The sequence below is a fragment of the Sinocyclocheilus grahami genome, unplaced genomic scaffold (assembly GCF_001515645.1).
Source record: "Sinocyclocheilus grahami isolate Dianchi unplaced genomic scaffold, SAMN03320097.WGS_v1.1 scaffold58.1, whole genome shotgun sequence".
In the NCBI taxonomy this organism is placed as follows: domain Eukaryota; kingdom Metazoa; phylum Chordata; class Actinopteri; order Cypriniformes; family Cyprinidae; genus Sinocyclocheilus; species Sinocyclocheilus grahami.
The window spans coordinates 768,010-784,686 of record NW_015505237.1 but is presented as its reverse complement, the minus strand read 5'-3'; the positions used below and the strand labels follow the sequence as shown (position 1 = coordinate 784,686).

At 35.6% G+C, this 16,677-nt stretch overlaps 1 protein-coding gene across 1 annotated transcript; it reads right to left on the bottom strand.

The window, feature by feature from the left end:
• Positions 1 to 8,498: 8,498 nt before the first annotated feature.
• Positions 8,499 to 13,654, bottom strand: tmem106bb (transmembrane protein 106Bb). Its single transcript, XM_016270819.1, has 8 exons — positions 13,539 to 13,654; positions 11,784 to 11,997; positions 11,597 to 11,660; positions 11,293 to 11,452; positions 9,955 to 10,095; positions 9,807 to 9,856; positions 9,660 to 9,713; positions 8,499 to 9,027 (listed from the first exon to the last, which is right to left on the bottom strand). Exons 2-8 carry the CDS (start codon positions 11,986 to 11,988, stop codon positions 8,898 to 8,900), a joined length of 804 nt encoding a protein of 267 aa, XP_016126305.1. The 5' UTR covers positions 11,989 to 11,997; positions 13,539 to 13,654; the 3' UTR covers positions 8,499 to 8,897.
• Between the last annotated feature and the right edge of the window lie 3,023 nt (positions 13,655 to 16,677).

Here is a 16,677-nt window from a genome sequence, read left to right as displayed (position 1 = left end):
AGATACTAGACATGGTAGAGTTACTTATATGAATGAGTGGTTTATCGTAAGCATGAATAAAAATAGTCTAAAATACCACAGATTAATACAAAACAGCAATAATATACACAATGGCCTGAAGAATATGTGTGTTCATTCAAAGAAAGGTTTTCCTATGAATTAATTATTAGAAAAGTCCATTTCTACTGTGCGTTTGTCCTGGGACATGCAGGGATTTTCCCTGCTTTAGATACTTTTGGCCAATAAACCCAGTGATATCAGCATTGGTTGCCATGCAACAAAGGGGCCTGTTTCGGCCTCCTGGGGTGTTACGCATTCCGGGGGGAAGGGTTCATGGGTCCTCGTATGGCTTGTTAACTGAGGGGGGTTACAGAGTATTTGTTAAATATAAAAACAAAATATATATTGTGTGTTTGATTGGTCCAGATTGTTAACTGAGGGGGGGTTACAGAGTATTTGTTAAATATAAAAACAAAATATATATTGTGTGTTTGATTGGTCCAGACGCTACAGTGTCTACCATTTGGAATAGCAAATATGCCAAAGGGCTTCCAAGCCATTGGGCACCCTCCAAAGATTAGGGTGCCAGCAGGGCCATAACTGGAAAGTGTGGGGCCCCGGTGCAGTTTGTAGCTGTGGACCCTGGCGGAAACAACAAAATTTGGAATCTTTAATTCAGAGAAAAGAAATTCAGAATTGCAAGATATAAACTAAGTTCTGTCATGACAACTCTCGGAGGGATTGGCATGGTAAAGTACATGACAATGTTAATGTGTTTGGTCTTGGCGGAATAGATCTGCTACGCTGCTGCTGCTGCTGCTGCAGAGCAAGTACCGAGACTTGCTACTGCCAATACATCCACAACATGCTGCTGTGAGCATGTAAGAAATATTGCTGTTCAAATATAACATACATGAAATAACCCCCATATAGCATACATCGGTGTTTCTCAACCCTGGTCCTGAGCGCCCCCCAACACTGCACATTTTGTATGTCTCCCTTATCTGACACCCATTTCAGGTCCTGGAGTTTCTTTTAATGAGCTAATGAGTTGAATCAGGTGTGTTTGATTAGGGAGACACACAAAATGTGCTGTGCTGGGGGGCGCCCAGGACCAGGGTTGAGAAACACTGGCATACATGAATCACCTCTTAGCAGATCTATTCAGGTGGCGCTGGGGAAGGTGGAGTGTTTCTGAAGCAAGCTGCAACTGCTATGGCAAGCACTAGTCATATATTTGAATGTTGAGCAGCGAGCTCATTGGCTACCGATACAGGAGAGAACCAATAAGATGTGCCATGTGATAATGATGTCTTTAGGTCAGACTGAGTTAAACCTATCGGACTATATCTTGTGATTTTTTTTTTCCCTCAGAATTTTGAGTTTATATTGTTCATTTCTGTATAAGTATAAACTCAGAATTTTGAGAATACAATTTTTTTTTTTATTCTTTATATTTTTATTCGGCGTAAACAGGCTTTTCAATATGGGAGACTGCATAATGCTAAATATATTCAGAGCTTTTGAGGATCTCTCACTGTTGACCAGGGTTGAGAAACACTGGCATACATGAATCACCTCTTAGCAGATCTATTCAGGTGGCGCTGGGGAAGGTGGAGTGTTTCTGAAGCAAGCTGCAACTGCTATGGCAAGCACTAGTCATATATTTGAATGTTGAGCAGCGAGCTCATTGGCTATCGATACAGGAGAGAACCAATAAGATGTGCCATGTGATAATGATGTCATTAGGTCAGACTATCGGACTATATCTTGTGATTTTTTTTTCCCTCAGAATTTTGAGTTTATATTGTTCATTTCTGTATAAGTATAAACTCAGAATTTTGAGAATAAAAGTTTTTTTTTTTATTCTTTATATTTTTATTCGGCGTAAACAGGCTTTTCTATATGGGAGACTGCATAATGCTAAATATATTCAGAGCTTTTGAGGATCTCTCACTGTTGCACTACAAGGATAATACACATTTTGCACATTGTGATGTATACACTACCACATTACCTCATTTTTGTGTATGCATGCACATCTAACAGTTAGTCCCAAAGAAATTTTGCATTAAAACCTTTTCTAAGGACATAGGTACACAAATAGTAGTAGATGAGGCACTGTCACAGCTTATTTTCATCAATATTGGAGATTTATCATAACATAGGTCGAAAATATTTCAGCTGCAGCTGGAAAAAGTCATTCAGTAAGATGGGTGGGGTTGAGGTTAAATTAGGTTTGGTAGAAAATTAATTTAAAAAAACACTGGGAAAAATACAACAATTTAGAGGAGGGTAATGTTATATGAAAGGTCTCATTCTAAACAAGAAACAAGCTGTTAATTCATGTAGTAAATCCTTCACTTGACACATGGTTTACCCATGTGACTAAAAAGGAAACATTTGCTAGTTTTGGTAGTTCAGCATCTCTCAGGAAGTCAAGGGTGTGACTGTCATATACTGTACATATGTATGCTGCGGGAATCGAGGGAACCAGGCTTGACTTGTCATTTCATGCCACGTTAAATGCACAGAGAATAGCATATGAAATGTATATTGAAAAGAAGAAACCCTTTGTACACCAAACCAACCTGTCAGTTCAAACTATCACAGACCAAGTCTGCACGGGTGCTAGATGAACTCTTCAGAATCAGGAGGAATAGGCTGTTACCCAACAGCATAAACTAAGAGATTTTTTTGTTTGTTTTTTATATAATTAGACTTTTAGAATGTATAACAAAAATGAATGAATCCTGCACACTATCAGTACTTGCAAAACTGTGAAGTGAATAAATCAATTTTTCGATACAAGTACTGATAGTGTGTGGGATTCATTCATTTTTGTTGTGAGTTTTGATTTATTTTTGGTTGTTCGTCCTATGCACTTATCGATTACCTGCAGGTGTGCAAGGCTAATTGTTTATCAAAGACAAAATCTGTAGAAAAAACTTTGAGTATCATGTTTGATACATCAAGCTTTTTATGACTCATGTAGTATGATATAGGAGAATATGGAGCTCATACTCAAGAAATGAAAAAATGTGTGTTTATTACACACATTTTAACATGATTATTCTATAAATATTACAAATATGGAAGTTATACCTATGTTTACTTTATAAAAAAATCCAGCTTCAAGTCATGTTTCACATGTCTTTTTCCTGTGAAATCTTTAATAATTTTTAATGAAAGGCCTTTTACTTGCTGAAAAGTATCAATCAGATTACATAAGGCATATAGTAGATTGTGGACAATTGTTTTTTTCAGCAAAGTTTTCATCTTGTAACTTAGAGGCCTTAGAAATTAGTCTATCAAATATGATATAGTACAGGCTTTATAGGGTAAAAAGACATTTTACTACTGATGTCAGTATGATGATAATAGCCGTTCATCATTGCACCCAGGTGACACTGTTCTCATGAAATCATTTGGGAAAAAAATAGTTGAATTTGTATTGGCTTCTTTTTAGCAACTCATTCATTTCTAACAAAAGGGACCATTTCAAATCTGTAGATCCGTATTAGTGAGTGGAGTTTCTGATGTGACACTCTGTCCAAGGAAACCTTTCCACTGGGATTGAGGGGATTGTGCTCAGGAACGCCATTCCACTGTTCCTGATCTACTAAGCACTTTTATATGGTGCAAACCATGCTATTTAACATTTAAATATAAGATTCTAAAAATTATATCTAAATGTCTAACCATTTTAATTTAAAGTTGCATCTTTTGTTGTTGTGTGTATAACCGGATATAGAATGACTCAAAGAGTGTTGTTTTCTGTTTCCGCTTTTCCGTACAATTTATCAGCTCTTCCATCAAACAGATATGTCACATGGCCACATTATCTGTGCATTACCCATAAAACTATTTATGGGTAATTTACGGGAAACCGGAGTCATTTGCACTATACATTGCATTGCATCATGCACCAAAGATTTCTGACATTCTGGTTATTGTGTTGATAAGACCAAATTTGCCTCTGGTAGAGGACCAGGTTCTCTCTTTTGGCAGGGACACAGTTGCATTCACACTTATAGCAACAAACAAAACAGTCAGCTTTTGCTTCTGCACACACAAACATTTTTTCCTTTTGCAGCATTGCACAAAGTGCAGTAAGAAACTGATAGCAACAAGTTTTTATACGTTATATATGTCCTTGTATCACACACTTAAGTTCAATCAGAGATGCATGTGCCTCTAAGAACCCTACAAACCAGGGTTCAGCACTTTCATGCTATATGATCATTCCAAACAGAAGTGCAAAAAATATTTAAAAAATGTTCCAAATGACAATTATTTATGATAAATGGATAAATGGGCTGTTTATAAATATTTTTAAAAGGTAACTGTGCCTATTTCTTTGCAAAGGTTATGTATATAGCTTTTGCAGAGAAATAGCCCATAGTCATCTCTTTAAAATGTAAGTTTGTTTGTTTGTTTATTTATTATCTATATTCTATATTCAGACAGAATTTGGATCTAGACTGATGTTATTTTAGGATCACTTAGATACTGATATAAATACATTATAATAGAAATACGTTAAATGTATATTTTATTTCAGTTAACATTTATATTATTTCAAGTTTATTTTTATTTCGATTTTTATGGTTTTAGTTTTAGAAGCTCATACATATATAATTGTCATCATTCATATATATATATATATATATATATATATATATATATATATATATATATATATATATATATATATATATATATATATATATATATATATATATATATATATATATATATATATATATATATGGTCATATATGATCATTTTAATGAGGTTACTTTTATTTTAAAATGTGAAAATCAGTCATAAAGAAGTAGATGTGTTTAAATATTTCACTGGTCGATCTTTACAGAAACAATAGAATCTATTGTCACTGAGCATCAAGTGTCATTTTAACTGAAAGTGAGACCAATAAACAATCTGTGTTCAAAGGAATTTTGAACAATAGTATCTGTGGCATGTTGTTGAGTACCACAGAAAATATTTTCATGTTTATTGCAAAAAGAAGAAATACTTCTGGTTATGCATGCATTTACAAGGAAATGTCTCCCTTTTCTGGTGTCCTTGCATGAATATAGGCAAAGTTACCAGGTTTACGTGAGTGAAAATTATTACATATAGCATTGCACAGACAAGACAATAAGTGATTACACAAAATCTCAGGCTCGCTCATATAATGCATATAGTTATGGTTATGATAATTATGTGTATACAGTACTCTGGTGTGGCATAATTGCCCCTTAGAGTTCAGTTGTCTCCTCACTTGAAGTTCTGTCTCCATGACAACCATTATTTGAGGGATCTGTGCTTTGGACAGATCTGGGTCTCTGTGGATCTGTGAATGATAAAGCAAAGCTTCGTTCCGCCGCTGAAAATCTGATCATGTGCAATAAACTCAGCAGTGCCTTATGCAAATCCTCACATAATGAAAACTATCACTCAAGTGTCCTGGGAGGATACTCATAACTCCCTCTTGTGGCAAAACAGACACCGTTACAAGTCATCTGTGATCAAATAAAGAAATAATATGCCTCACTTTCAGGTTATGGTTATGAAGGCCTGTTCTTCTTCTTTATGTTCGCATTTGCATCTAGCGAATGTAGATACACTGGTGAATCTCTGTAAAAGTTTACCAGTGCCTATAAACAAAGTTTTGAAAAAACTCTATTTAAAGAGACGAGCAATTGCGACATAATTATAGCGAGTAACTTTACATGAATTACGTCTCTTATTGGCAGTTCTCTCCCAATGACAACTATTGTGTAATTTGGCTATGCCCTTGATACATGGCTTTGCTGCAAGGCTAGCTAATAAAAGCGTGCTCCCTGTTTGAACTGCCATTGTGTAAACTCTAAGTAATGGTTACGGTAAGTGTTGGGGTTATGAAATAACACTAATTAGACAGTGGGTTACAATACCCAATTGTACATGATTACTTTATTGTTGTCATATTGAAGCAATTACGTGGAGTTATTTGCGCACTTCAATTACATATGTTGCTCTAACATTAATTGCTGAGTAGAGACAGGTTTCCAGTCTTTCACAATCAATCAAATACTTTTATAGAGAGAAATGAAGTGCAGAACAAGTCTATAGAATAAGTGCATGTATTTTAAATACATATGTTTATAGAATTATTGTAAAATGGTGGTGTTAAATATGTTAAGAAATTGACTTTTAAAGGTGTTTTTTTTTGTTTGAAAAGTGCTTTAGCAAGAGACTCAAGGTTCAGGTTTGCATCGCACATGATGTCGCATTTCATGTTTTTCAACAAGCATTAAAAGGATAGTTCACCCAAAAATGAAAATTCTGTCATTAATTCAAAACACCCACATATCGTTCCAAACCCGTAAGACCTCCGTTCATCTTTAGAACACAAATTAAGATATTTTTCATGAAATCCAAGAGCTTTCTGACCCTGCATAGACTGCAAGGGTCCTACCATGGTCAAAACCCAGAAAGGACTTTGTTAAACTAGTCCATGTGACATCAGTGGTTTAACCGTTATTTTATGAAGGTACGAGAATACTTTTTGTGCGCAAAGAAAACAAAAATAATGGCTTTATTCAATAATTTCTTCTCTTCCGGGACAGTCCGCCACCATTATCGAGAGTTCCACGATGCATGTGTCAAGGTATTCTATGCTGCGCCTTGTTTACGAGCAGAGGAATGCACACAAGTCATGGTATGAATTATTATTATTTTTTTTTTATTGCACACAAAACGTATTCTCGTAGCTTTATTGAACCACTGATGTCACATGACATGGACTATTTTAACGAAGTCCTTACTAGGTTTCTGTGCCTTGAATGTGGTAGTTCTCTTGCTGTCTATGAAAGTCAGAAAGCTCTTGGATTTCAACAAAAATATAATTTGTGTCCCGATGAAGGTAGGTCTTACGGGTTTGAAACAACATGAGGGTAGGTAATTAATAACATAATTCTCATTTTTGGGTGAACTATCCCTTTAAAGTTTCAGGTTGTTTCCTCTGTTAAATAGTTTACTTAAGTCTTCTTAGACCTAGTAAAAAATTAATTAAATTGGTCCAATAAGGTAATAAAAAAAGTATGTATTTGCGTTTATTCATGCAACAAATGAAATTTAATGCTGCGCACAGAGTGTGCTTTTATATAAAAATATTAATGTTTGATAACTGAATGTTAACTGAGTGTTTCATCAGGGCGATATTATAATAAATTAAATAAAGAAAATACCTTTACACATTCTAAAATACATTTCTTGAATTCGTAAGCCTTTTTCTCACATTTAGTAAAAAAATTTTTTTTAAATAAACCATGGACAAATGACTCAAAACAGGTTTATTTAATGGAAACCAGTCAGCATCATGTTATTTCAGTGTATCTCTAAAGCAGTCCAAACCACTTTTCTCAAAAATCACAAGTGTTACATATAAGCATGTACATGTACATCAAGCCAGCGGTTGTTATGAACTGCATAAATGCCACATCATGTTAGCAGCCACTTCTATTTCAGAGGAAATAGACCACCTTTAAGCAAAAATAATCTGTGAAGCTGTTTTACAACATGATTAAAATGTTTAAAAATGTAAAGTTCCATTTTGAGAAATGTTAAAAATGTTATCAAAGTTCTTTCAATCAAAACGTCACATCTAGTTTTAATAAGCAAACTTCTAAATTTCTGTGAAATGCATTTAAATTCTGAACATGAGGGAATCTGAGGGAAAGATCATCTCATACTATCTTCCATCATGCAAGCAGTCAGATGCTCTCAGATCCCAGTGATTGTTGTTCTACGTAATTAGTGCGTTATCAGTTTGCATTTGGAGGCAATTCCTCGTGGAGAGATAAACAGATTATAAACTGTAACAATGAGAAACTTTGCATTACAAAATAAATAGATTGAAGCATTTTACTTTTCCCAACTTGTGCACTATCTACACTGACATTCCCTCCTGTGTCACATGATCCTTTTGTATGAAACACACATAGTAGCTGAACAATCTTAAATATGCCCCTCATAAGAAAGCATCGTGTAATACTGCTTCTGAGTCTGAAGCAAATCTGTGGAATAAGGTATTAACAGGAATTCAGGTAACATCAGGTAATATTTCCATTGCAATAAACTCCTGGTGTTTGGGTTAAGATAGATCCCGTCACTGAAACTGAAATTAATATTAGGTTCAAAATTATAGAAATAAATATAATAACCCAAAGCACAGTTGGTCGTCAAATACATCATTACTCCACTTTAGAAAGGTTTTAAATACTATATGTAGTGCTTGAAAACAATAGAACTTTGTCAAAAATGAATTTGTAGTGAACAATTCAGTTTGGCAAAGTGAACTGGAATGAGAACTTCCGAGATCTCGCATTGTTCATATTGCTTGGAGAACATGGACAATAAAGTGCATCATTTGTGAATTGCCTGACATCTAGTGATTAACTGGCAGAAGTGCAGTAAACACTCAAGCAGTTTTGCCAAAACAAAGATAGATCCCGTCACTGAAACTGAAATTAATATTAGGTTCAAAATTATAGAAATAAATATAATAACCCAAAGCACAGTTGGTCGTCAAATACATCATTACTCCACTTTAGAAAGGTTTTAAATACTATATGTAGTGCTTGAAAACAATGGAACTTTGTCAAAAATGAATTTGTAGTGAACAATTCAGTTTGGCAAAGTGAACTGGAATGAGAACTTCCGAGATCTCGCATTGTTCATATTGCTTGGAGAACATGGACAATAAAGTGCATCATTTGTGAATTGCCTGACATCTAGTGGTTAACTGGCAGAAGTGCAGTAAACACTCAAGCAGTTTTGCCAAAACAATGACACATGGAGTGAGCGGTGAGGGACAGGGTGACAGGTTACGCTATCAGGCTCAGCTCTAGCCTGCCAGAGGAGTATTCAGACTGTATTCATGCAGAGCAGTAGTGTTTTCTCCGCAATCCACATACTGGTACATCTCCTGAGACACCTGCTCAGCATGGCCAAAGTACACAGTAGTGACGGTTATCCTGCAAACCAACAAGCAAAGTTAGTAACAAGTAAGCCAAGCACATTAACCTGATGTTTTGCCGAATTAAGGCAGTAATTAAAGCAAAAGGAGCCCCTACCAAGTATTGAGTATTCAACTTACTTTCCAGAAGGCCAACAATACACTAAAAATGTTTTTTTATTGGTCTTATGAAGTACTCTAATTTGTTGAGACAGTGAATTGGTGGGTTTTTGTTAAATGTGAGCCAAAATCATCACAATTAAAAGAACCAAAGACTTAAACTACTTCAGTCTGTGTGCACTGAATTTATTTAATACACGAGTTTCACAATTTGAGTTGAATTACTGAAATAAATGAACATTTCCACGACATTCTAATTTATTGTGATGCACCTGTATGTATATATATATACATATATATACGCACACACACACAAATATCTATGTTGTTTGAGAGCGACTCTATTACATCATTCGCCATGAAAGAGATTTCTCTGCAGAATCATGCGTAACAACATTCCTAGTTTCCCACTAGGAATTTTACTGTTAAACATGATTACTGTACATGCATACATGGGGCTGATGGCTTTAACAAAACCATAAAACATTTATTAACAAACCTGTAGCTTGCAATGTTTTGCACAATACTTACTGCATCATAACCACAATGTTGTGCACCTTGATGCTCTGCAGGGTACAGTAGTCACTGGAAAACAAAGGAAGTTGAAAAAGTCTGCCAGGAAAAAATATATATTTACTACGCCTTATGTTTTTATGCATGAAAAGTGTGTAAACTTACTACATATAGCTCATTTCATCTGCAATAGTAGTGGGCACCATGTAGTCAATCTGACAAGAAAACAGAAGTATTACAAAAGAATGATCAATGTTTATATATATGCCGAAACATACCTATTTTTAAACCGCCATTTCAAATAAAGCTCTACCTGCTTCATATCCAGAGGGCCAATAGTGGTTATGTTGCTAATGCGGGTTTTTCCAATCACAGTCTTGGAAAACTGCACTTGGGCTGTGATGTTGGCCACGTCCACTGAGTAATAGTTGTTGTTAGTAATATTCAGTGAGTTCTTTAAAAGAAAAAAAGACAAATTTTCAGAATAAACTACAGGACTTTTGCACAGATTTTTGCCCCGTTTTACAGTCTGAAGGAGTTGACACTAGTTGCCAAAATTTTCTACAATTGTCTGCAAATTTTGGACAGTCGGACTTCACAGATTTCATTGAAAATTGTGTTGTGTACAATGGGCACAGACTCTGAAAAACATTTTATATTTTGAGCCGATTTTAGAACACATATTTGTCATGCGTCTGGTTTCATCTAATGCCGGGTTCAGACTACACAATATTTTTGTCGGTCACGACAGACAGTGTCAGATTACACGATTTTGACTCCTAAAATCTTGTCGTGTCGTGGACAAGAAACATGTCAGACTACACGTTGCTTCCCGACCATTCATCGCGTGCCGTCTTTAGCAACGCGCATGATGTCATCGAGAAGGTGGAACTAGCGACTGACTTCCGAAAACAAGAGCGTAAACATTGCTGAAGCGCTTCCGCTATAGTTCGCCAGCATTTTTCTTTCTTTGTTCTGTCGTGGTAGTCCCTCGATGACACATCATACAGGCAAAAGTACTGTTACCACAGCTCCACGAACCTTTCCTCCATCTCATAACTCCACCTAGCAGCACCATCATCTCTCTTTCGTTTTGCCATGTTTGAAACCCGTGTATGAAAGAGCTTCTGTGCTGCTATTGGTCAACGTGACAGAACTCGTCGTGGACGACGGAAAAAAAAATTAAACATGCTAGTCTTTCTGTCGTGATGCATCGCAGACGCGGAATCGGTTGTCGTCCACTATGACACACTTCACGTGCTGAAACGATGGAATCCTGCGTTCCAACACCCATTGTCGTTTACGAATCCCCACGTCAAGCAAATCATGGCAAAATCAGGCTAAAATCGTGTAGTCTGAAACCGGGCATAAGGCACATGTTTCTGCATGAGCTTCTTGTATTGAGAATGACCTGAAAGTGTTAGTGTGTGATCCTCACTCGTTTTTAGTGTTTGATTTCCAGTTTTCCCCCTCTATAACCATTTTAAAAGCTGGCAAATGTATGATGTCTAGTATTTTAAAATCTGTTCAGTATAGTGTATTCCAGCCTTAAATAACAACAGAATTGGGATCTCTTAAATATTCTTCAGAAGCAGATACGCTGTAACATTATTAAAAACACTTGTGTCATGTGTGTTCAGTGATAACTTACAGTGACATTGAGATACACAATGCGTTTGCTCTGGTCATAGGACACGTAGACAGACTTCACTCCCACATAGTTGACATCAATGGAACGTGGGAAAAGGAAGAACACAGCCAGGCTGGAGAGCAGCAGGCACACAATGACTGAAGCAGTCACATACAGCTTGCTGTAGGATATATATAACATGGATTTAGTCAGAGAGCCCAATCAGTATTCTGTAAATGCAAGCTCTTTAATAGTTTCACAAAAGGATTGATACTAACTGGTTTAACAGAACGCATCAGGATAAAAATCTTTCAAGGTGTCTTACGTTCTCCTTGGTCTCAGCCTCTGGTCGCTGTACGGGATCAGGGCCACCAGCTGATTTTCTTGGCCTGCATAAACATGTCACAGTGTGTTACATGGTGTGCATTTTTAGTGAGAGATGACATTTCAGATCAGGTTATTTTAAAACATTTCAATTAACGAAGTGTTTTAAATGGAGTTTAGAAATGTACCTCGCGGGATCCTTCCAGTGCCTTGGCATGTGGGGCATGTGACGCTGTCTCGGCCAGTGAACTCCACGTATGGGAACTGAGACACATCTCCCTCGTTCTTACCATCATCGGTCTGCATGGCGCTGTACCCGGGCGATGAGGTCAGGCTGTCCTTACACTCATCATGACAGGTATGCTTCGGCAGGTGGGACAGAGCCTTCCCCATTTTTTACACCTGGTGATAAGAGCAAAGTTTTAATACTGTATGGGTAAAAAATGCAAATTGTACTATAAAAGCAGAATGCCTAAAATACTGTGCATATACATACCACCAAAACTATTTAGAACAGAATATATAATAAAGAATAGAACAGAATTTTAGTAGAAATAAAACAGAATATTTAACAGAGCACATAATATAATGAAATAGTGAATAGAGAATCAGAATCTTTAGGAAAAAAACAGAACAGAACTTTTAAAGAAGAATCAAATAGAATACCACCTCTCTGATAATCAAATACAAGAGAAACATCTACAGAGAAGTGAAGAGATTAAAATACAACCTTCGCTCAGTAATCAAACATAATAGGATCTTTAACTGAGAACCAAATAGACCAGAATATCTAATAGAGAATCAAACTAAATGGGATCTTGAATCAGAACAGAATATCTAACAGAGAAACGAATAAAACAGAATTGTTGATACAGAATCAAATAATTAACAGAGATATATCAAATATAACACAATCTTGAATAGAAAAAAGGAATGGAACAGAGTATTTAATACAGAATCAAATACACTACAATATCTTTGATAATCAAATGCAATTAAAACCTTAACGAAGTGCTAAGCTAAACAGAATAAAACAGAACATTGAATAAATACTCAAGCAGAATGAAATCTTTAAAAGACTATTAGAACAGAGGAATAAATAGAATCTTAAACGGGGAACTTAGAAGAGAATATTTAAAAGAGAATCTATTACAACAGAATCTTTAGCAGAGAATCAAACACCACAGAATCTTCAATAAAGAATCGAATACAACAGAAATCCAACGGAGAACTGGATAGAATCCAAATGAACCTTCAACAAGTAATCGAATGGAGTAAAAATGTTCATACAGAAACAGAATAGATTAGCAGAGAAATAAATAGGACAGAACCTTACATTAAAACCGAATAGTATATGATATTTAATAGAGAATCAAATGGGCTAGAACATTTAAATCAAACAGGGCCTTTAACGAGGAACTGAATAAACTAGAATCTTCAATCCAGAGTGCAGAGGAGACATATAGTCACGACCTCAGATTCCTTAGGGGGGAAAAGATGTGAAACCTAGCAACACATACCGTTGCACGGGTAATTGCATCTTATATATATATCTTATATTATATATAGAATACATGGCTAAGAGACAATATAACTAAAGAAGAAGATAAACACGGTGTCAGCAGGACATCGGTATCCAAAATAATCATCACGTTTGGCATTATGAAAGCTGATGGACCTAAAGTCATGTCTCGTGTTTATGTTTCAGAAGAAAGTCCGAGGGTAAAAAAAAAAATGATAGAGAAGGCCATTGGTAGACCTGGACACATGAGCTCGCACGCGAGCATCGCTAATAACCGGTTGGCTAAAAACAAAGCTAAGGTAAAGTCGTAGCAGGCTTTTCTGCTCGGAGTCGGAACCAGTTCATAAATGCAATGCCTAAGATTAAAATGGGTTTGCCTCATACCAAATATTAATATTTATGTAAACGATTCTTTTCTTACCTGAATGAATCAATACGTGAGCGCTTCGGTGGTCATGCAGTCGTCGTTTATCTTTTGCACTGACATGCGCAGTGCGTCGTTTTTCTCAGACGGGACACAGAATACTACAGCGAAGGCCAAAGCTCATGCATATTAATTATTAATACGCCATCAGACTGTAACCCACATCTTTCAGTAAGTCAGCAAGGCCCACTGGACGAACGACGAGTAATGTAATAAAAATGAATAGAATAAATGAACAAATCCTTCGCCTTAGATGGATTGTAGGACCAACAGGACTGTGATAAGACCAGTCATACGAAAAGAAATGCGTTAAACAATAAGCCCCCCCCCCAACAAAGCAGCTATGTTTAATTGACTCTTCCCGTTAAAATTAAATAAAACATGTAGTAATGTAAAACAAATATGACTCTGGTGTCTAATGCTTGCAATGAAAAAAAACTTTCCAAATAATTACTTTGCAAATAGACAAAACTATAATAACGTATGTAAACACTTATAGCCTACATGTAGGCATTATCATAGGACATGCAGAACGCAGTCATTTTGTGTGTGTGTGTGTGTATTCAACACAATGTACTTGGCCTAAATAAGTTTGAAGTCCCCTTATGTATGGGAAACACATTATACATGGGCACATACAGGTTTTAATACCTTTACATACAAATTTTAAAACACTTAAAAAGATAGGCTAGGTAACATAGCATGCGGTAATTTGTCTTAAAATGATATGCATGTAGTATAAAATTACAATATCTTTTACAAATAAGAGTAAACAAAATATTGTTAGGATGAGATCAAATTATTGGCAAAGAATGATAAAAATGGCATTAAAAATAGAAAACGACAAAGTTAAAACAAGTAGGCTATATCAATTTCTTTATTTTATTTTTATTTTTTGGACATATTAATCAAATTTGATGTTTCGTTGTATTATGTTCTGATCTTTTTTTGTATTATTATTTTTATAGTACTTTTCAGACACTTAAATTACCTATAGGTGTCCAGTTTTGTTCTTTTAGTTTTGTGCTTGGATATATGAAATTAAATATTAAATGATAAGAATTGGAGAATTACAGAATTATAGAATCTGGTGCCAGTTGCCTAAACTACTTAGACTAGTCTTAAAATTCATTCATTCATTCATTATTCATTTCTTCTTTCATTCTTTCATTTATTCATTTATTTATGTTTCTTCGAGACTGGTCATAAATTTGTAAAGTCAGTTACATAAAAAGGTAGATCGGTCTAATTTGATTCCGAAAAGTAAGACTAATTATCACTTGGTAAACTGCTAGTTGGTCAAACTAGTTCTTAAGACACAGTCTTAGTGGCTGTGTTTATACAACTGGCCCCAGCTCTGTAAATTCTGAACACGAACATTTTCTGCAATGGCTGTACAAATAATTTTCCTTCTCGCACTATCGTCCAGTATGACCGATGAAGGAGTGGGCTTCAGGACAGAACCTAAACATTTTCTTCGTGATGAGCAAATACACCTTTACAAGGTCAAATGAATAAACTCGGGAAAGCAGGTACGTGCACGGACATTTTGAGGGGCAGGGACTCGAGTGGAAAAAAGGGCACTTCTCATAATTATTTGAATTTTTTTCGAAACAAAACGTTCAATATGTTAGGGCTGTGTGATATTGACAAAAAAAATATCTCAATATTTTCTGGGATTTTATCAATAACGATAATTAGACGGTATTTTGCTGAGTGCGTTATTGTGCTGGTACCTTAAGGACTACAGTGGACAGCTGACTCCTAAAGTTTTTGATATTCTTCATATTCTGTGTGGTGATCCGTTCACAGCAGTGATAGAAATGTATCTTTTCCAATAAGTTTAAATTTATTTTTTTTACCTTTTATGGGCATTTTTAAAATTTTTAAGCCCTTTTTTCTAAAAGTGTGCATCATCTTTTCAGTCAAATTCTTAAATTGAATCAGTCAATTAGAATATTAAGTAATTTGGGTTGTTACCAAGCAAATGAAATCAGTATTGACAAAATTAATCTTTGCAATGTAGAGAAAACACAGAAGCTGCATTAGAAGGGGCATTTAGATGCATTTACACACTGTTTAATGCAGGACATGAATGCATTTAACCTGCAGTTACAAATGCATTAATACTGTTTTGATATTTTAAACATAAAACGTTGAATAGGCCTACTGATATTTGAAATTTAAAAAAAAAAAGATTTTAAATGTGAAATTAAAACTATCAGTCGGTGGCAGCAAGTCACTGTTAAAGGGGTCATATGATGTTGCTAAAAAGAACATTATTTTGTGTATTTAGTGTAATGAAATGTGTTTATGCGGTTTTAAAGTTAAAAAAACACATTATTTTACACATACTGTACATTATTGTTTCTCCTCTATGCCCCGCCTTTCTGAAACGCGTCGATTTTTACAAAGCTCATCGCTCTGAAAAAGCGAGGTGTGCTGTGATTGGCCAGCTATGCAAATCTTCCCACATAGTGAGGTAGATATGTGGGGGCGTGTTAGAACGAGCCGTTTTAGGTAGGTGTGGCTGACTCTGAACTTTGATAAAGAATATCTCTTTGGATTTGAGACTTTAGTCTGTGCAACTTTACAGATCTTCTTTATGCACCAAGAGCTTGTAACACTCCAAAGAGAAAGGAAAATTTTAAATCGCATCATATGACCCCTTTAATAAGTGAGCCATTGCGATTGAACCGAATCATTTAAACAGTTGATTCAAAACAGAGTCATGTTGCTCAGAGATGCAAATTGGAATTATATTTGTTGGCGAAATAGAGCAAAAACAGTCAAAACATATTTTATTTCTGAAAGTAAGTGTCAGTGTATATGAAATGATAAAAATATATACATTTCTGCCCCCATATCTTGGATTTTGTGATCATTCTAAATGAATTTTAATAAACGGAATCATGCAGTGAAACACGCACTGGTCTAAATACTAGACTTCCTATTGCTGTAGCTCTCTTATGAGTCATGGATGTTAGCAAGACAAATTAACCATATTTGCCTTTTGTCTTTTGGATAACAAGCTGTAAATTCGAGGCACAGGTAGCTTAGTCTGTTGTTCATCACCACTCACCTCCACACCAAGACAAACACAGCTGGAAAGGGAGGGAGGGCTTCACTTCTGCGG